General features: G+C 38.5%; 1 protein-coding gene across 2 annotated transcripts in view; it reads left to right on the forward strand.

The window, feature by feature from the left end:
• ADAM32 (ADAM metallopeptidase domain 32) overlaps window positions 1–21,511 on the forward strand; it is a 145,106-nt gene that overhangs the window by 20,335 nt on the left and 103,260 nt on the right. For both annotated transcript variants that reach the window (XM_073018040.1, XM_073018039.1), the window contains exons 3-5: window positions 6,953–7,014; window positions 17,494–17,569; window positions 20,158–20,234. In XM_073018040.1, coding sequence (XP_072874141.1) covers window positions 6,953–7,014; window positions 17,494–17,569; window positions 20,158–20,234 — 215 coding nt within the window. The remainder of the gene's footprint in view (window positions 1–6,952; window positions 7,015–17,493; window positions 17,570–20,157; window positions 20,235–21,511) is intronic.

The following is a 21,511-nucleotide window of genomic DNA, read 5'->3' on the forward strand; positions in this document are numbered from 1 at the left end:
GACCTCATAGAATACATTTAGAAATGTTTCTTCTCTATATTTTGAAAGAATTGTGAATGGATTAATATTATTTCTTTAAACATTTGATAGCATTCACTATTAAATTCATCTGCACCTTGGCCTTTCTTTTTGGGAAGATTTGTAATTACTAGTGTAATCTTTGTTATAGGTTTATTTGGATTTTATTCAGTTTTGGTAACTTGTTTCTTTTTAGAAATTTATTCATTTTATCTAAGTTATCCAATATGTTGGCATAAAATTGTACATCACATTTCCTTTTTTTTTTTTTTTCCAAGACGGAGTCTCACTCTGTCACCCAGGTTGGAGTGCAGTGGCACAATCTTGGCTCACTGCAACCTCTGCCTCCCAGGTTCAAGTGATTCTCCTGCCTCATCCTCCCAAGTAGCTGGGATTACAGGTGCCTGCCACCATGCTCACCTAATTTTTGTATTTTTAGTAGAGATACAGTTTCACCATGTTGACCCAGCTGGTCTTGAACTCCTGACCTCAAGTGATCTGCCGGCCTACATTTTCTTATAATACTTTAAATTTCTAAGGGACAGTAGAAAAGTACCTTTTTATTTCTTATTTTGGTAATTTGTGTCTTTTATATTATTTTTCTTGGTCAGTCTAGTTAAGGGTTTGTCCATTTTGTTGATCTTTTCAAAGAATAATCTTGTTTCATTGATTTTCTTTTTCTATTTTCATTTACTTATGCTTTAATATTTTTTTTGCTATTTCTGCTTGCTTTTGGTTAGTTTGTTATCATTGTTTAAATGTCTTAAGGTGGAAATTTAAGTTATTGATTTGATACCTTCCTCTTCTCTTCTTTTCTTTTCTTTCTACATAGGTACCTAAAGCCACACATTTCTCTACAAGCATTGCTTTATCTGGATTCCATAAATTACACTATGGTGTGTTTTTGTTTTCATTAAAATATTTTCTAGTTGTCTTTGCAATTTTTTTGATTCATGGGTTATTTAGAAGTGTGTTTTTAAATTTTCAAATTTTTGAGGATTTCCTAGATTTTTTTCTCTTGTTCATTCTAATTTAATTGAATTGAAGCAAAAAGTGTACTTTTGTGACTTCAGTTTTATTTTTTGAGACTTTTTTGTGGCCTAGAATATGGTCAATCATGAAGAATATTAATTATGCACTAAAAAGAATATGAATTCTGCAGTTGTTGGGTTAGTCAGTTAGCTTGTGTTGACTAATAGTTTCATTTATCATGCCTATCATCCTGGCACTTTGGGAGACTGAGGCAGGCAGATCTCTTTTTTTGTTGTTGTTGTTGAAACAGAGTCTTGCTCTGTCACCTAGGCTGGAGTGCAGTGGGCATGATCTTAGCTCACTGCAAGCTCCGTCTCCTGGGTTCACACCATTCCCCTGCCTCAGCCTCCCAAGTAGCTGGGACTACAGGCGCCCACCACCATGCCCTAATTTTTTGTATTTTTAGTAGAGAGGGGGGTTTTACCGTGTTAGCCAGGATGATCTCGATCTCCTGACCTCGGATCCCCCCACCTCAGCCTCCCAAAGTGCTGGGATTACAGGCGTGAGCCACCACGCCCAGCCAGGAGGATCTCTTGAGGCCAGGAGTTTGAGACCAGCCTAGGCAATATAGTGAGATCTCATCTCTACAAAAAAAAAAAAAAAAAAAAAGAAAAAATCCAGCCATGGTGGCACATGCCTGAAGTCCCAGCTAGCTGGGAGGCTGAGGTGGGAGTATCACTTGAGTCCAGAAGGTAGAGCCTGCAGTGAGCTGAGACTGTGCCACAGCACTCCAGTCTGGGTGACAGAATGAGACCCTCAGTAGTTTCATTCAAAGATATTTTTTGGGCTTGTTGATTTTTTGTCTAGTTGTTCTCTCCATTATTGTGAGTGGAGTACTTAAGTTTCCAAATATGATTATTGAATTGTCTATTTCTTCTTTCAATTCTGTCAGTTGTTCTTTCATGTATTTTGAGGCTTGGTGTTTAATGTGTGTGCACTTATAATTTTTATGTCTTTGGGATACAGCGATGATTTTACTTTTGTGAAACGTCCTTCTTTCTTTCTGACAATGTTTCTTGTCTTTAAGCCTATATTGTCTGATATTAGTATAACTTCTTTTTATGGTTACTTTTTACAATATATATATTTCCATTCTTTTATTTTCAACTTATTTGGATATTGAATCTAAGGTGTTTCCCTTGTAGACAGCATGTAATTGGACGTTATTTTTTACTTTTTATTTTTTGAGATGGAGTTTTGCTCTTCTTGCCCAGGCTGGAGTGTAGTGGCGTGATCTCGGCTGACCGCAACCTCCGCCTCCCGGGTTCAAGTGATTCTCCTGTCTCAGCCTCCTGAGTAGCTGGGATTACAGGCATGCACCACCACGCCTGGCTAATTTTGTATTTTTAGTAGAGACAGGGTTTCTCCATGTTGGTCAGGCTGGTCTCAAACTCCCGACCTCAGGTGATCTGCCTGCCTCAGCCTCCCAAAGTGCTGGGATTACAGGCATGAGCCACTGCGCCTGGCCCAATTGGAGGTTAGTTTTTAATACATTGTACAATCTATCTCTGCTTTTTGGTTTGGATTTCTAGATCATTTGCATCAAATATAGGTATTTATATGGTTGAATTTATACTCAATATTTTGCTGTTTTTACTACTTATTTTCTTTGTGGTGATCCAGGTATTCTAATATATCTTAAATATCATGATTTACTTTAGATTAATATTTATTTCTGATAAAATATAGAAACTTTGCTCCAATATAATGGAATTCTTTCTTCTCTGTACTGTTCTTCTCACATTATTACATCCATATTTTTTATCCCAAATATATATCATCATAGTTATTGCTTTTTCACAGTGCTATATCTTTTAAAGACACTGAAAGGAGAAATTAGAAAAACTATTAAAGTCTTTTATGTTAGCTCACAAATGTACCCTGCTTTTTGAGTTACCATCTGGTGTTATTTCCTATTAGCCTAAATAAATTTCTTCAGTATTTCTTGTGAGACAGGACTTTATTTCACTATTTTAAAAACAGATTTTGCTGGATATAAAATTGTTAGTTGATAGATTTTTTTTTTCTTTCAGCACTTTTTATGTCTTCACTGCCTTCTGGCCTACATTATTTCAAATGAACAATCTGCCACTAATTGTATTAATACAGCTTCCTTGTACATGATGAGTTTTTTTCTTGATATTTTCAAGATTTTCTCTTTATGTTTGACTTTCAACATATTAAATGATGTATCTTGGTGTGCATCTTCTTGTATTTTTTTTCTACTTGAGGTTGAATGAAATTTTAGATGTGTAGACTAATGTTTTCCCTAAATTTTGGATGGTTTTGGCCATTATTTGTTCAAATATTTTTTTCTGACCATGCCATTGTTTGGATGTTTGTTCTCCCAAATCCCATGTTGAAATTGGACCCCAGTGGTGGAGGTGGGGCCTTATTGGAGGTGTTTGGGTCATGATGTCCCTCACAAATGGCTTAGTGGCATCCTTATGGTAATTAGTGAATTCTTGATCTATTAGTTGAGACCTGGCGCCTCCCCCTCTCTCTTTCTTCCTCTCTCATCATGTGATCTGCTCCCCTTTGCCTTCCACCACGGTTGGAAGCTTCTTGAGACTCACATCAGAAGCAGATATTGTTGTCACGTGCAGAGATGTAATATCTACATGATTTCTTCAACTATAATCAACATCAGTGATGTCTGTGAGTTTCCCAGTAGATTAGGCTATGCTTGTGACTGGGGACTGTGGTGAGGCTTTACTGGGGATGGGGGAACCAGGCAAGCCAGTCCACAGTGGTGGCAGTGGCAGGTCAGGTGGATGGGGCCCTGGGCAGTGTGTGACAGCAGCAGTGGCAGTGGCAGCAGTGGGCCAGTCCTCAGGCTGTCTGATGGTGCATGTGAACAAACACCATTAGTGGTGGCAGTAGGCTAGGTCAGCCAGTTTCCAGGCTCCTGGCTGGTGCATGTGGGTGGGCACTGGTCGGGGTTGTGGCAGGCTAGGTGGGCCATTTTCCAGGCCCCTGGGAGGCATGCATGGGCACTGGTGCTGGTAGCAGATGGGGCTGGCCAGATATCAGATCCCTGGATAGTGCATGTAGGCACCAGGGGTGTTGGGTGAGCTTGCCCTCAGGCCCAAGGACTGCGTTTGGATGGGCTGGTCCTCAGGCTTACTGAAGGCCCATGCAACCGTGCTGTGGCCCTGCTGTGGGAGCGTGTGGGGTTGCTGTCAGTGTTGGCAGCCCCAGGCATGTGGCTCTCAGGCTCTGGGGAGTGCATGCTTCATCTCCCTTTGTCCTGGGGGCAGTCTTCCCAATGTGCTACATCACCCCTTCTCTGGGGCGTAGTACACGTTGTGGGCTAGAGTGCTGGGGACCCAGGTGCCCCACTTGTTCAGCTGGCATTGTGCTGCGACGGCCCTGTGGGTGGACATGGGGGGATGTCAGCAGGGCTCCAGGGCTGTGGAAATGGGTCTGCTGGGTCCCAGGGCAGGATACGATCTGCTGGGGCTGGTCTTTCAACATGGGGCTGTGCTGCCTCTGCTTGGGTATCGAAGGGTGAGTGGGACTCAGTGTGAATTCCCTCTGAAACAATTCAGTCACCAGGAGTGCAGCTAGGCAGGGCCCGTGAAGGGTCAGGGGCTCCCCTGTGGCTTGTATTGCAGGCATTCATGGAGGGACCCTGGACCGTGGAATACCTCTCGCTTGCTTCTTCTCTACAATGGGGACTTCTCCTGGCCAGCCCAGCTGCTTCTTTGCTTCCCTTTCCTTCCAGGCCTCAGAGGTTCCTTGTCCCTTCCCTGCTGAAATTCTACTTTTCTCTCCTAGATTCTCTGTTTGACATGTGCTTATCTGCTCACTGTTTTGGTACCTCTTTGTTGAGGAGGCAAACACAAATTTACCGTAATTGTTTAGTAAATTATCTTATGGCCTCCATTAATCAACTCATCTACACTCTAAGATCTACCTAAACTTCTCTATATAGCCTGCAAATCAAGGTATTTCATGATAACACCCATAGTGAAAGTATAGCTAAAAGAAGTATTATCTGGGATACTAACAATGGTTACTAAGTTTTGGTTTTGAGAAAAATATTCATCTAAGAACTGCTCAGGGAAACTGCTTGCACATCAAATCCACCTTAAAATAAGATAAAGATGGGGCCGGGCACAGTGGCTCACGCCTGTAATCCCAGCACTTTGGGAGGCTGAGGCGGGCGGATCACCTAAGGTTGGTAGTTCGAGACCAGCCTAACCAGCATGGAGGAACACCGTCTCTTCTAAAAATACAAAATTAGCCGGGCGTTGTGGCACATGCCTGTAATCCCAGCTCCTTGGGAGGCTGCAGGAGAATCACTTGAACCCAGGAGGCAAAATTTGCTATGAGCTGAGATGGCGCCATTGCACTCTAACCTGAGCAACAAGAGTGAAACTCTGTCGCAATAAATAAATAAATAAATAAATAAAAAATAAAAATAAAAATATAAAGATGCTCAAGCATCTGTGTTCAGTTATCACATTCAGATCAGGCTCACTAAGGAGCTAGTGTCACCAATGCAAATTTAAAAAGTAGGATGCTCTGATGTTTCAGGATTAGGATTTTCTCTTTGGTGCTTCTGCTTTATATTTGCCATATGCCTGTTTTGGTTCTTTTCTCAATTTATGTCTAGTTTTTCTTTTTTAAAAATTAACTTTTGAAATTTTGGAAGAATTTTAGATATACAGAAAAATTGCTAAAAGACTACAGAGTTCCCATATATACTATTCACTCAGTTTCCTGTAATGTTAGCTCTTACATAGCTACATGGATACATTATATTTATTAAATACAAGAAATTAATATTGATACATTACTAGTAAGGAAACTGCTTTATTTAGATTTCTGGATTTCAACCAGTTTTTCTTCTACTGTCCATTTTGTTCTGGGATCCAATCCACGATACTACCCAGCATGCCCCCCTCTCAGGCTCCTTTGCTCTGTTTCTCAGTCTTTCCTGGAATTTCATGACCTTGACAGTTCTGAGGAGGTCAGGTACTTTGGAGAACACCCCTCGATTTGCATTTGTCAATATTTTCTCATGTTCAGTGAATTTTAGGGAAGATTAACATAGAGATGAGGTGCTCTCCTCATGACATCGTATCGTGGGGTACATGATATCAAGTTGACTTACCACCAATGATATTGACTCTGGTTTTATTTCTGACCTGGCAACAACCTGCCTCATTCTTCTTTGATCTGTATGGTACCCTGGTTGCTTCTTATTTTCAGAGATCCTGGAATGCTTATCTTTTTTCTGTGTTTTGATATTTGTGTCCTTTTCATTTTTATACGTTTTAACTAATTTTTTCCTCTGTTTCTCTAACTCTTGCTTTTCACATGTTCCCTTTTGCTGTACAAAATCTCATCACTGAGGTTCACTGACATACAGATATTCCAACCTATTGTCATTCATATTCTAACTTGAAAATAGTAGAGATAAAATCAAAGACAATATTAAATTTTGTTCAATAATCTGTTTAAAATATAGGGAAAAGGCAATACATCTTAGGAGAGTTTTTAAGAAAATGGTTAAATAATTTTTATGATGGACAGAGTAAGCTTCACTGATGTGGACTATCCTCTTATCCCAATGATGCCACCTAAATAGGTATTTTAGCATAGCACGTGGCCTATTCATTCATAAGAGGTTACAGGTTAGTTACAGGTAGATTTTTAATCCTATGTCAGTCCTTAGACTGGGTTTATTTGTGTGGAAATAGTAAAAGTCCATTATAAAATAAGTAAATATTTATTTTTTTGATGTTTTGCTGCAGATTTTAAATCTCATGTAGTCTGAGAAATGTAATGAAGATGTTTTAAGCATTGTTGGAAGAGATTAATTGATATAAAACTGTTGTTTTGCTTCTTGTATTGAATTTGTCTTCACTCTCGGTTGTTTTCAATTCTCTAGGAACAAATATCCTATATTATTCCAATAGATGAGAAACCGTACACTGTGCACCTTAAACAGAGGTAAATTTTTATTCTTTAGTTTTGGATTTTATTTTGTTTCTATGAAGCTGTTTACTCATAATAGAAAATGGAGTATGAGAAAAATACATGGAATTATTATTAATTTTTAAAATTGTCTTAAGTAAACAGATGCTCTCCTGTGGCTTAAAGTTTGGTTTTAATGTCTCAAGTAGTCTTTGGTAAATGGGAGTTAGAACAAAAAACAGGGACTTATCTCCTGAAGACTGATTTATAATATTAAGTTGGCAGGACCAGCAGGACCTATATCATTAGGGCAGATGTCACAAAAATAAGTAAATCTGCGGCTGATTTATATCAGTTAGGGTTTATCAGAGAAGTGGGATGATCATGAGGAATATGGGATAGGGATTTAATACAGATCTTATAATGTTGCAGAGCTGGCAAATACTTTATGGAAAATAGTCCTAGCTTTGCTACTCTTCAGAGAATTATTAAATAATTGAAATGATTTTCTATAGGGTTTAATTCTCTGATGTAAACCCAATTGGGAAAGGCTGGCTTGGAAGTCATTTGTGACATTCAAGAGGACAGCTTCAGCTAAACTAGTAAAACTAGACTACATGGCATTGGAAAGAGGTGGATTATGAGAAACTAGAGGTAGCAATTATGGACTTTTTCAAAAACATCCCTCAGAGAAAAAAGAGGCTTACATGAATATTTTAAAGAAAGAGAAAACAAAATATTTTGGTTGACAGAAAATTTCTTAAGGAGAAGAAAAGAGAGATGAAAGGCGTAAACAGGCTGGGCGTGGTGGCTCTCAGTATTCCCAGCACTTTGGGATGCTGAGGCAGGTGGATCAAACTCCTGAGGTCAGGAGTTTGAAAACAGCCTGCCCAACATGGTAAAACCCCGTCTCTACTAAAAAATACAAAAATTAGCCGGGCGTGGTGTCATGCACTTGTAATCCCAGCTACTCGGGAGGGTGAGGCAGGAGAATTGCTTGAACCCGGGAGGCAGAGGTTGCAGTGAGCCGAGATGGTGCCACTGCATGCCAGCCTGGGTGACAGAACGAGACACTGTCTCAAAAAAGAAAAAAAAAAAGATATAAACAAGTGGTTTATTGTGTGTAAGATGCTAAGTAATTCTCCCAAAGAAAAGGTTAACTTACTCTTTTAGGCAGAAGAGAAAAGGAATATGGTGGACGATAACCCAAAGATCTTTGGGAAGAGTATGAGGGAAAGTTAGAGAGCTCACATTGCATTTGAACATCTTATTAAGACTATAAGCAGTGTTGAGAAATGGAGGGACCTGAGCTTGGGAGAGGGATAGGGCATGTGTATATCGTTTTGAGAAATTAACTGCTTAATGATTATGATAGCCTAATGACTATTAGGAAGCTACAGCAAATAGTTTATATGAAAAATAATGAGAAGCAGAACTATGGCTGCATAGAGATAGGGAGTTTCCTTTGGTTTGTGTGTGTGTGTGTGTGTTTTTAGTTATTTTTTTTTTATTATTATACTTTAAGTTCTAGGGTACATGTGCACAACGTGCAGGTTTGTTACATAGGTATACATGTGCCATGTCAGTTTGCTGCACCCATCAACTTGTCATTTACATTAGGTATTTCTCCTAATGCTATCCCTCTCCCAGCCCCCCAGCCCCCAACAGGCCCTGGTGTGTGATGTCCCCCGACCTGTGTCCATGTGTTCTCATTGTTCAACTCTGACCTATCAGTGAGAATGTGCGGTGTTTGGTTTTCTGTCCTTGTGATAGTTTGCTGGTTTCCAGCTTCATCCATGTCCCTGCAAAGGACATAAACTCATCCTTTTTTATGGCTGCATAGTATTCCATGGTGTATATGTGCCATATTTTCTTTATCTGTTCTATCATTAATGGACATTTCGGTTGGTTCCAAGTCTTTACTATAGTGAATAGTGCCACTATAAACATACGTGTGCATGTGTCTTTATAGTAATATGATTTATAATCCTTTGGGTATATGCCCAGTAATGGGATGGCTGGGTCAAATGGTATTTCTAGTTCTAGATCCTTGAGGAATCACCACACTGTCTTCTACATTGGTTAAACTAATTTACACTCCCACCAACAGTGTAAAAGCGTTCCTATTTCTCCATATCCTCTCCAGTATCTGTTGTTTCCTGACTTTTTAATGATCGCCATTCTAAGTGGCGTGAGATGGTATTTCATTGTGGTTTTAATTTACCTTTCTCTGATGACCAATGATGATGAGCATTTTTTCATATGTCTTTTGGCTGCATAAATGTCTTCTTTTGAGAAGTGTCTGTTTATACCCTTTGCCCACTTTTTCATGGGGTTGTTTTTGTTCTTGTAAATTTGTTTAAGTTCTTTGTAGATTCTGGATATTAGTTCTTTGTTAGATGGGTAGATTACAAAGATTTTCTCCCATTCTATAGGTTGCCTGTTCACTCTAATGATAGTTTCTTTTGCTGTGCAGAAGCTCTTTAGTTTAGTTAGATTCCATTTGTCTATTTTGGCTTTTGTTGCCATTGCTTTTGGTGTTGTAGTTGTGAAGTCTTTCCCCATGCCTATGTCCTGAATGGTATTGCCTAGGTTTTCTTTTAGGGTTTTTATGGTGTTAGGTCTTACATTTAAGTCTTTAACCCATCTTGAGTTAATTTTTGTGTATAGTGTAAGGAAGGGATCCAATTTCAACTTTCTACATATGGCTAGCCAGCTTTCCCAGCACCTTTTATTAAATAGGGAATCCTTTCCCCATTTCTTGTTTTTGTCAAGTTTGTCAAAGATCAGATGGTTATAGATGTGTGGTGTTATTTCTGAGGCCTCTTTTCTGTTCCATTGGTCTATATATCTGTTTTGGTACCAGTACCATGCTGTTTTGGTTACTGTAGCCTTGTGGTATAGTTTGAAGTCAGGTAGTGTGATGCCTCCAGCTTTGTTCTTTTTGCTTAGGATTGTCTTGGCAATGCGGATTCTTTTTTGGTTCCATATGAACTTTAAAGTTGTTTTTTCCAATTCTGTGAAGAAAGTCATTGGTAGCTTGATGGGGATAGCATTGAATCTATAAATTACTTTGGGCAGTATGGCCATTTTCATGATATTGATTCTTCCTATCTATGAGCATGAAATGTTCTTCCATTTGTTAGTGTCCTCTTTTATTTCGTTGAGCAGTGCTTTGTAATTCTCCTTGAAGAGGTCCTTCACATACCTTGTAAGTTGCATTCCTAGGTATTTTATTCTCTTTGTAGTAGTTGTGAATGGGAATTCACTCATGATTTGGCTCTCTGTTCATCTATCATTGGTGTATAGGAATACTTGTGATTTTCGCACATTGATTTTGTATTCTGAGACTTTGCTGAAGTTGCTTATCAGCTTAAGGAGATTTTGGACTGAGACGATGGGGTTTTCTAAATATACAACATGTCATCTGCAAACAGGGACAATTTGACTTCCTCATTTCCTAATCGAATATCCTTTATTTCTTTCTCTTGCCTGATTGCCCTGGCCAGAACTTCTAACACTATGTTGAATAGGAGTGGTGAGAGAGGGCATCCTTGTCTTGTGCAGGTTTTCAAAGGGAATGCTTCCCATTTTTGCCCATTCACTATGATATTGGCTGTGGATTTGTCATAAATGGCTCTTATTATTTTGAGATACATTCCATCAATACCTAGTTTATTGAGAGTTTTTTTAAGCATGAAGGGCTGTTGAATTTTGTCAAAGGCCTTTTCTGCATCTATTCTGCATCGATAATCATGTGGTTTTTGTCATTGGTTCTGTTTATGTGATGGATTACATTTATTGATTTGCATATGTTGAACCAGCCTTACATCCCAGGGATGAAACTGACTTGATCGTGGTAGATAAGCTTTTTGATGTGCTGCTGGATTCGGTTTGCCAGTAATTTTTTGAGGATTTTCACATGATGTTCATCAGGGATATTGGCCTAAAATTCTCTTTTTTTGTTATGTCTCTACTAGGCTTTGGTATCACGATGATGCTGGCCTCATAAAATGAGTTAGGGAGGATTCCCTGTTATTCTATTGATTGAAATAGTTTCAGAAGGAATGATACCAGCTCCTCTTTGTATCTCTGGTAGAATTTGGCTGTGAATCTGTCTGGTCCTGGACTTTTTTTGGTTGGTAGGCTATTAATTATTGCCTCAATTTCAGAACATGTTATTGGTCTATTCAGAGATTCAATTTCTTCCTGGTTTAGTCTTGGGAGGGTGTGTGTGTCCAGGAATTTATCTATTTCTTCTAGATTTTCTAGTTTATTTGCGTAGAGGTGTTTATAGTATTCTCTGATGGTAGTTTGTATTTCTGTGGGATTGGTGGTGATATCCCCTTTATCATTTTTTATTGTGTGTATTTGATTCTTCTCTCTTTTCTTCTTTATTAATCTTGCTAGTGGTCTATCAACTTTGTTGATCTTTTCAAAAAACCAGCTCCTGGATTCATTGATTTTTTGAAGGGTTTTATGTGTCTCTATCTCCTTCAGTTCTGCTCTGATCTTAGTTATTTCTTGCCTTCTGCTAGCTTTTGAATGTGTTTGCTCTTGCTTCTCTAGTTCTTTTAATTGTGATGTTAGGGTGTCAATTTTAGATCTTTCCTGCTTTCTCTTGTGGGGATTTAGTGCTATAAATTTCCCTCTACACACTGCTTTAAATGTGTTCAAGAGATTCGGGCACATTGTGTCTTTGTTCTCATTGGTTTCAAAGAACATCATTATTTCTCCCTTCATTTTGTTATTTTATTTACCCAGTAGTCATTCAGGAGCAGGTTGTTCAGTTTCCATGTAGTTGTGCGGTTTTGAGTGAGTTTCTTAATCCTGAGTTCTAATTTGATTGCACTGTAGTCTGAGAGACAGTTTGTTGTGATTTCTGTTCTTTTACATTTGTTGAAGAGTGTTTTATTACCAACAATGTGGTCAACTTTAGAATAAGTGCAATGTGGTGCTGAGAAGAATGTATATTCTGTTGTTTTGGGGTGGAGAGTTCTGTAGATGTCTATTAGGTCCACTTGGTCCCGAGCTGAGTTCAAGTCCTGGATATCCTTATTAACCTCTGTCTCATTGATCTGTCTAATGTTGACAGTGGGGTGTTAAAGTCTCTCATTATTATTGTGTGGGAGTCTAAGTCTCTTTGTAGGTCTCTAAGGACTTGCTTTATGAATCTGGGTGCTCCTGTATGGGGTGCATATATATTTAGGATAGTTAGCTCTTCTTGTTGAATTGATCCCTTTACCATTATGTAGTGGCCTTCTTTGTCTCTTTTGATCTTTGTTGGTTTAAAGTCTGTTTTCTCAGAGACTAGGATTGCCATCCCTGTTTTTTTTTTTTTTTTAATTTTTAAATTTTTTTGCTTTCCATTTGCTTGGTAGATCATCCTCCATCCCTTTGTTTTGAGCCTATGTGCGTTTTTCCACATGAGATGGATTTCCTAAATACAGCACACCAATGGGTCTTGACTCTTTATCCAATTTGCCAGTCTGTGTCTTTTAATTTGGGTATTTAGTCCATTTACATTTAAGGTTAATACTGTTTTTTTTTTTTAAATTTATTTATTATTATTATAAGGTTAATACTGTTATGTGTGAATTTGATTCTGTCATTATCATGTTAGCTGGTTATTTTGCCCGTTACTTGATGCAGTTTCTTCATAACATTAATGGTGGTTACCATTTGGCATGTTTTTGCAGTGGTTGGTACTGGCTGTTCCTTTCCATGTTTAGTGTTTCCTTCAGGAGCCCTTGTAAGGCAGGCCTGGTGGTGACAAAATCTCTCAGTATTTGCTTGTTTGTAAAGGATTTTATCTCTCCTTCACTTATGAAGCTTAGTTTGGCTGGATATGAGATTCTGGGTTGAAAATTTTTTTCTTTAAGAATGTTGAATATTGGCCCCCACTTCTTCTGGCTTGTAGGGTTTCTGCTGAGAGATCTGCTGTTAATATGACGGGCTTCCCTTTGTTGGTAATCCAACCTTTCTCTCTGGCTACCCTTAACATTTATTCCTTCATTTTAACCTTGGCGGATCTGACAATTATGTGTCTTGGGGTTGCTCTTCTCGAGGAGTATCTTTGTGATGTTCTCTGTATTTCCTGAATTTGAATGTTGGCTTGCCTTGCTAGGTTAGGGAAGTTCTCCTGGATAATATCCTGAAGAGTGTTTTCTAACTTGGTTCCATTCTCCCCGTCTCTTTCCAGTACACCAATCAAATGTATACTTGGTCTTTTCACATAGTCCCATATTTCTTAGAGGCTTTGTTAGTTTCTTTTCACTCTTTTTTTTTTCTCTAATCTTGTCTTCTCACTTTATTTCATTAATTTGATCTTTAATCATTGATATCTTTTCTTCCACTTGATCGAATTGAAAGCTTGTGCATGCGTCATGAAGCTCTCGTGCCGTGGTTTTCAGCTCCACCAGATCATTTAAGGTCTTCTCTACACTGTTTATTCTAGTTAGCCATTTGTCTAACCTTTTTTCAAGGTTTTTAGCTTCCTTGCGATGGGTTAGAATGTGCTCCTTTAGCTCTGAGAAGTTTTGTTATTACCGACCTTCTGAAGTCTACTTCTGTCAACTTGTCAAACTCATTCTCCATCCAATTTTGTTCCCTTGCTGGTGAGGAGCTGCAATTCTTTGGAGGAGAAGAGGTGTTCTTTTTTTTTTTTTTTTGGAATTTTCAGCTTTTCTGCTCTGGTTTCTCCCCATCTTTGTGGTTTTGTCTACCTTTGGTCTTTGATGTTGGTGACCTATGGATGGGGGTTTTGGTGTGGATGTCCTTTTTGTTGATGTTGATGCTATTTCTTTCTGTTTGTTAATTCCTTCTAACAGTGAGACCCCTCAGCTGCAGGTCTGTTGTAGTTTGCTGTAGGTCCACTCCAGACTCTGTTTGCCTGAGTATCACCAGTGGAGGCTGCAGAACAGCAAATATTGCTGCCTGATCCTTCCTCTGGAAGCTTCATCCCAGAGAGGCACCTGCTTGTTTGAGGTGTCTGTTGGCCCCTACTGGGAGGTGTTTCCCAGTCAGGCTACATGGGGGTCAGGGACCTGCTTGAGGAGGCAGTCTGTCCATTCTCGGAGCTCGAACGCCATGCTGAGAGAACCACTGCTCTCTTCAGAGCTGTCAGACAGGGACATTTAAGTCTGCAGAAGCTGTCTGCTGCCTTTTGTTCTACTATGCCCTGTCCCCAGAGGTGGAATCTATAAAAGTAGTAGGCCTTGCTGAACTGTGGTGAGGTCCGCCCAGTTCGTGCTTCCTGGCCCCTTTGTTTACACTGTAAGCTATTCGAGCCTCAGTAATGGTGGATGACCCTCCCCTCATCAAGCTGCCGCGTTGCAGGTTAATCTCAGACTGCTGCGCTAGCAATGAGCAAGGCTCCATGGGCATGGGACCTACTGAGCCAGGCACAGAAGAATATCTCCTGGTCTGCTGCTTACTAAGACTGTGGGAAAAGTACAGTATTTGGTCAGGAGTGTACAGTTTCTCCAGGTACAGTCTGTCACAGCTTCCCTTGGCTAGGAAAGGTAAATCTCCCAACCCCTTGCACTTTCCACATGAGATGACACCCCACCCTGCTTCAGTTCACCCTCTGTGGGCTGCACCCACTCTCCAACCAGTCCCAGTGAGATGAACCAGGTACCTCAGTTGGAAATGCAGAAATCGCTGCTCTTCTGCATTGATCTTGCTGGGAGCTGCAGACCAGAGCTGTTCCTGTTTGGCCATCTTGGAAACAAGCCTCCCTTTTCTGTTTTTGAGAAAATGCTGATGCGACAGAAAAAAGATGTAGTAACAGATTGACTATAGTAGTGGCAGGGATTTGGTGGGGTAGAGGGAGGATGGGAACAGACCTGAGTCAGGTATTATGGCTCCCTGTTGGAGATGCTGGATATGAAGTGCTTGTTATCCCACAAGGGGAAATGTCCTGATGACAGTTAATTTAGTTTAGAATGGGGGAGAGAAGTGTGAGTATCTACATTCTTTCATGATGAAAGCTCTCTGCAAATTAGACCTAGAAGAGATATACCTTAAAACAATAAAGGTCGTATATGACAAAGCCATAGCTAACATCATACTCAGTGGTAAAAAGTTGAAAGTTTTTCATCTAATATCAGGAACAAGATAAGGATGCCCATTTTCTTTCACCTCTTCTATTCAACATAGTATTGGAAGTCCTAGCCAGAGCAATTAGGCAAGAACAATGAATAAAAGGCATCCTAATGGGAAAGAGAGATGTTAAATTGTTCCTGTTGCAGGTGACATAATCTTATATGTAGATTACTTATAGAAGACCCTAGGGACTCCACCAAAATTTGTTAGAACCAATAGACAAATTCAGTGAAGTTGTGGGATATAAAATCAACATACAAAAATCATAGTATTTCTATACATTAATAACAAATTTTCCAAAAATGAAATCAAGAAAACAATCCCATGTACAATAGCTACAAAAAATAAAATACATAGGAGTAAGTTTAACCAAGGAGGTAAAAGATCTGTATACTGAGAGCTATGAAACATGATGAAGGGAATTGAGGAAGATGCAAATAAATGGAAAGAACATGGATTGGAAGAGTTAATATTATTAAAATGTCCATACTGTCCAAAATGATCCACAGATTCAATGCAATCCCTACCAAAATTCCAATGACATTTTTCACAGAAATAGTAAAATTCCTATGGAACCCCAAAAAGGCCCTGAATAGCCAAAGTAATATTGAATTAAAAAAAAAAACAAAGCTGGAGGCATCACACTACCTGACTTCAAATATATTGCAAAGCTATAATACTCAAAGCAACCTTTTTATATAAGCGGTAAATGAAACCACAGAAATGAACAAGATAAATCTATACAGGTGGGGGTGAATGTTAAAGGTAAGAAAGAGAATCAGCCTAGAATTGAGTGCCATGGAAACATTTAAGGGATGAAGGAAGGATCCAAATAAAGGGATTTAAAAATGTAGAAAGACAGGAGAGCCAGGAGGAAGTGGTATCTATCATTACTGCTGAAGAAGAGATGGTTTCAAGAAGGGGAATGTGGTCCACAGTAGGAAATACTTGAGAGTATTTTATTTATTTTTTTTTTGTTTTATTTATTTTAAAATTATTTTTATTATGTATTTGTTTTTGAGACAGGGTCTCTCTCTGTCACCCAGGCTGGAAAGCAGTGGTGCAATCTCAGCTAACTGTAGCCTTGAACTCCTGACTCAAGTGATCCTCTCGCCTCAGCCTCCCGAGTAGCTGGGACCACATGAGTATACCACCACACCTGGCTAATTTTGGTATTTTTTGTAGAGATGAGGTTTTGCCTTGTTACCCAGGCTGGTCTCGAACTCCTGAGCCCAAAGCAATCCCTCCACCTCGGCCTCCCTAAGTTTTGGGATTACAGGAGTGAGCCACCCCGCCTGGCTGCTTCAGAATATTTTTACTTGACATAAAACTGTCTTTTGGATTGGACAGTCAGGAGGTCATTAGTAATATTTGTAAGATTGGTTTGAGTGGAGGCTTTCCAACAGAAGCTAGTGTTGATGGCCTAATTAAGTTACGTTGGGTTGAAGAGTGAACATGAAGTGAGGAAGCATAACTAAAATAGCATCATGAGTACGGGGATTAATACCAAAGTTGAACTTAGACTGGACGTTTCAGTACATATGCTCAGATGAATATGACCTTTATACAATACTCTTCCACTTCATTATAAAAGTAATATATGTGCATAGTAATAAAGCTTTATAAAGAATGTAAGAACAGAAAACTCTTACAATTCAACATCCTGTTTATGTCTATTAAGTTTTTATTTTATTTTTTTTTGAGACAGAGTCTCACTCTGTCGCCCAGGCTGGAGTGCAGTGGTGTGATCTCAGTTCACTGCAACCTTCGCCTCTTGGGTTCAAGAGATTCTCCTACCTTAGCCTCCTGAGTAGCTGGGATTATAGGTGCCCACCACCACACCCAAGTAACTTTTGCATTTTCAGTAGAGACAGGGTTTCACCATGTTGGCCAGGCTGGTCCCAAACTCCTGACCTCAGGTGATCTGCCCACCTTGGCCTCCCAAAGTGTTGGGATTACAGGTGTGAGCCACCATGTCCGGCCATCTTTTACATTTTAGAATGCTCTTCTTTCAGTCTCTTCTTTTTTTCTTAAAAGGAGTCCATTAAGGTAGGAAAACTATTTTGAGTAAATGTATATTGCTTTAAGTAAACATTAAATATATGTCAAAAGAAAATACTACCTTTATATCAGGTTAACAGATGTTTTATCTAAAGATTCAGATAGTAAATGTTTTAGACTTTGAAGGCCATATGTTCTTTGTCAAAACTAGTTAATCTCTCATCTTATAGCATGAAAAGAGCCATGACAATATGTGGGTGAATGGGTGTGGCTGTGTTTCAATAACAAAACTGTGTTTATTTACAAAACAGAGGGTGGGTCGGATTTTGGCTGGGAGTGTCAAGTTTACTGTGTTTTTATATGTTTCAAAAAGAATAATTTAAAAAATTTCCTCTTTTTTATATTCAGATATTTTTTAGCAGATAATTTTATGATTTATTTGTATGATCAAGGATCCATGAATGCTCGTTCTTCAGATATTCAGGTACGATTTAAATTCTGTGTTTTATAGTTTTTTTAAAAAATGTTTTTTTACATTAAATAAATGCTTTATTTTACAGAAGTCTCTCAGGATTCACAGGGGATATATTTAAGATATTTATTGATTAATGATCAGGCTTTTCCTGAAGTTTTGGTAAAAACAAATTAGATTGACTTAGCACCTTTCACATGGCTGAGAACATAGTCACTATTTTTTAAATTAATAGATATTTTGTTAAATAAAATATTTATTATTTATTTATTTATATTTTGTTTGTAAGAATATAAATTAACGAGAAATGTGGACACAAATGTTATGAGACACAAATCACAGATCAAAAACTCTTTCTTTTTTTCTTAACTCTTCCTCATCTCATCCATCATTTATACATCCATAAATCCTATTGACCCTGCCCTTCAAACTAAGTGTCCAGCATCCACCTTCTTCCTCTGCCTCCATCCACTGAGACCACCCATTTCCAAGTAAACGCCATCTCTAGTTTGGATTATTGCCATAACTTCCTGAATAATCTCCCTGCTTCCTCACCTTGCCCATCCCTTCATTTTATTTATTTATCCCTTTATTTTATTTATTTATTTTTGTATTTATTTATTTATTTTGCCCAGGCTAGAGTACAATGGTGCGATCTTGGCTCACTGAAACCTCCACCTCCTGGGTTCAAGCGATTCTCCTGCCTCGGCCGCCTGAGTATTTGGGATTATAGGCATGCACCACCACACCCAGCTAATTTTTATATTTTTAGAAGAGATAGGGTTTCACCATGTTGGCTAGGCTTGTCTCGAACCCCTGACCTCAGGTGATCTGCCTACCTCAACCTCCCAAAGTGCTAGGAATGCAGGTGTGAGCCACCGTGCCCGGCCTTAGTCAGTTCTCAATATGGTGACCATATTGATCCTGTTAAGACATAGTCAGATTACCCTGCTTCTCTGCTCAGAACCTTCCACGGATGGCCTCCCACCACTCACAGAGTGAAAGCCAGAGTCACCTGGTTCCCTTTTACCTCTCTGACCTCGTTTTCTGTTATTTTCTACCTCGTTCACTTTGTTCCAGCCTTGTTGTTCTTCAAATATAACAGCTATGTTCTCCTTTCAAAGACTTCATACTTTCTATTTCCCGGTATCCAAATGCTTGTTGTTTCCCAACAGACCCATATGTTTTTCGTCCTCATTTCCTTCAGGTCTTTACTCAGAATCACCCTATTAGTCCTTGACTAACCCCTACTTTAAATTGGTCTCTTACTCTTAATACCCCATTTCCTTTACCTTTTTTTTTGCCCTTTTCTCATGGCATGAGAATCATAAATACATGATTTATCATATATATTTTATTTATTTACTTTATTTTCTGTCTCTCCAGTGCAATATAATCATCCCGAGGGCAGGGCTTTTGGTCTGTTTTATTCACTGATGTAACACCAGTGCCTAGAAAAGTGCCTAGCACATACTTGGAATATAATAAAAATTTGTTGAAATATTAAACTAGATATATTGCTTCACTTACATTGGATGGGATCATCATTTTGTTTTATTGCTCCCTTTTCCTTCCCTTAGTTCCATCTAAGCAGTGTGTTACTAAGAAATCTTAACTTTATTTATAATAAAATTTACAGCACCGTTGGGTATTGGAAATTATGTAATTTTCACATCTGTGACAATGTTCGTGACTCTGTGTATCTCTAACTTGATTGTACTGTGCTGAGAGACCAATTCTGTACAATTTAATTCCTTTGCAATCTGTTGAGTCCTGCTTTATGGCCTGGAGTATGGTTTCTATTTTGTAGATGTTCCATGAGTGTTTAGAAAGCATATATTCTAAAGTTTTTAGGTATAGTATTCTGCATGTATTAACTAGGTCATACTAACCACGTTGTTCCAACCTTTTGTAGATTCTGAACACTTGATCTATCAGTTACTAAGAGAAATTAACTTTAAAGAACTTTTTATAACTGCAGATTTAAAAATTTTTACTATTCTTTCAATTGTGACTTTATATATTTTGAAGCTGTGTTATTAAGTGAATGCCAATTTGGAATATTTGTGTCTTCCTGGCAAATTGAAATGATTATCATTACCAAATGTCTCTGTTTATCTCTAGTAATGTGTCTGGCCTTAAAGTCCACATTTCCTCTCTTAGTGCAAATTCAGAATCATCCTTTCGGTTTGTGTTGGCATCTAGCCCTTCAATCTTCCTGTGTCATTGTATTTTTATGACTCTTTTTTAGCACCATATTAATTAGGTTTTTAAAGAAATCCAGATTTACCATCTTTGTCTTTTAATTGAGGACCTAAATTTATATACTGGGAGATATTTTTACCTAAAGCATGAGACAACACTTTGGAAGCAGGGTGTAAAATAGTAATCTCAAGTCATAATCTATTATAAAGTGTAGTTAATATAGTGTAAGTGGCAATTATGGGGAGAATTTTTTTCTGAATGTCACTTTGCTTGTACTGATAAAAATCATGGAGCCTGTGAAAAATATTCAGAAGGTTCTATCAAGTATAGAAGTAGGAAGTCACTAGAAAGTTTTGTCACTTCCTAAGTAACTACTTTACTTTTTTCCTTCCTAGACTCAATGCTACTATCAAGGAAATATTGAAGGATATCCAGTTTCCATGGTCACACTCAGCACGTGCTCTGGACTGAGGTTGTTTTCTATTGTTGATTACAAAACACCGTAGTTATGATATTTGGCTGCAATGAATTTGTTCTCTTTGTATTAAGTGTGGGGCTGAAGGAGGATTCCTATGTGGACATTATTTAATGATATCCCCCTCTGAACATGTTTCCTATTCTCTTATTTCTCCTCACTTTCCTCACCGATCAGAAACATTTCTAACCTTTCCAGTGGTTTAGATTTCCTAGTCTCCTTTGCTCTATGTCTTATGTTTCCTTGACTACAGAAAAGACCATTGAACGTGTTCGATTACAAGTGTTGGAGAAGCTAGGTTTAGGACAGCTCAGTCACTGTGTTGGAAAACAGGGAAATTAATCACTGTAATGCTGTATGCTTGCACACTTAGCAGTTGTGTAGGTAATTTCTGTTGCTTTTGTAACTACAAAGAAGTGAAATGGAGAGTTGGTTTTGCAGATTAGGGTAATCTTTTGTCTTCTCAGAGTCATCTCTAAGACAGGTTTGGGTCAAAATACTGGACTGAAAATGTATTTATGTTACCCACCATGTATTTTAGTGTTGGAGATATAAAGATAAACGAGATGCTTTTTCTCAAGGAAATCATCTTCCGACTGAGGAGGCAAATTATATATAAACAATTTTTAATACTCATAAAAATACTCATTTTTCTAATTACATTAATTATCTTGAGCTATTCAAGAATTATTGGGTTTCCTACTTAGGGCTTAGGGAGTTTTCCATTCTGTCAGGAAATTTTCCACCTTCATTTTGTAGTGTAGGATGCTTGTTTTCACAACTGTTCTTCAGTGCTTTCTACACAGAACCCTGAAATTTGGATCTGAAATTTGTTTTTTAGGGAGTAGTGACTTGGGCTGTTACCTGTATTCAGAGAAAAATAGTGATACAAGTCATTTACTCTTTAAAAATCTTGCTTTTAAATGTACAAGAACAGAAATTATAGCAAACTGTCTCTCAGACCACAGTGCAATCAAACTAGAACTCAGGACTAAGAAACTCAATCAAAACTGCTCAACTACATGGAAACTGAACAACCTGCTCCTGAATGACTACTGGGTACATAACGAAATGAAGGCAGAAATAAAGATGTTCTTTGAAACCAATGAGAACAAAGATACAACATACCAGAATCTCTGGGACACATTTAAAGCAGTGTGTAGAGGGAAATTTATAGCACTAAATGCCCACAAGAGAAAGCAGGAAAGATCTAAAATTGATACTCTAACATCGCAATTAAAAGAATTAGAGAAGCAAGAGCAAACACATTCGAA

Source organism: Chlorocebus sabaeus, chromosome 8 (assembly GCF_047675955.1).
Source record: "Chlorocebus sabaeus isolate Y175 chromosome 8, mChlSab1.0.hap1, whole genome shotgun sequence".
NCBI classification, from domain to species: domain Eukaryota; kingdom Metazoa; phylum Chordata; class Mammalia; order Primates; family Cercopithecidae; genus Chlorocebus; species Chlorocebus sabaeus.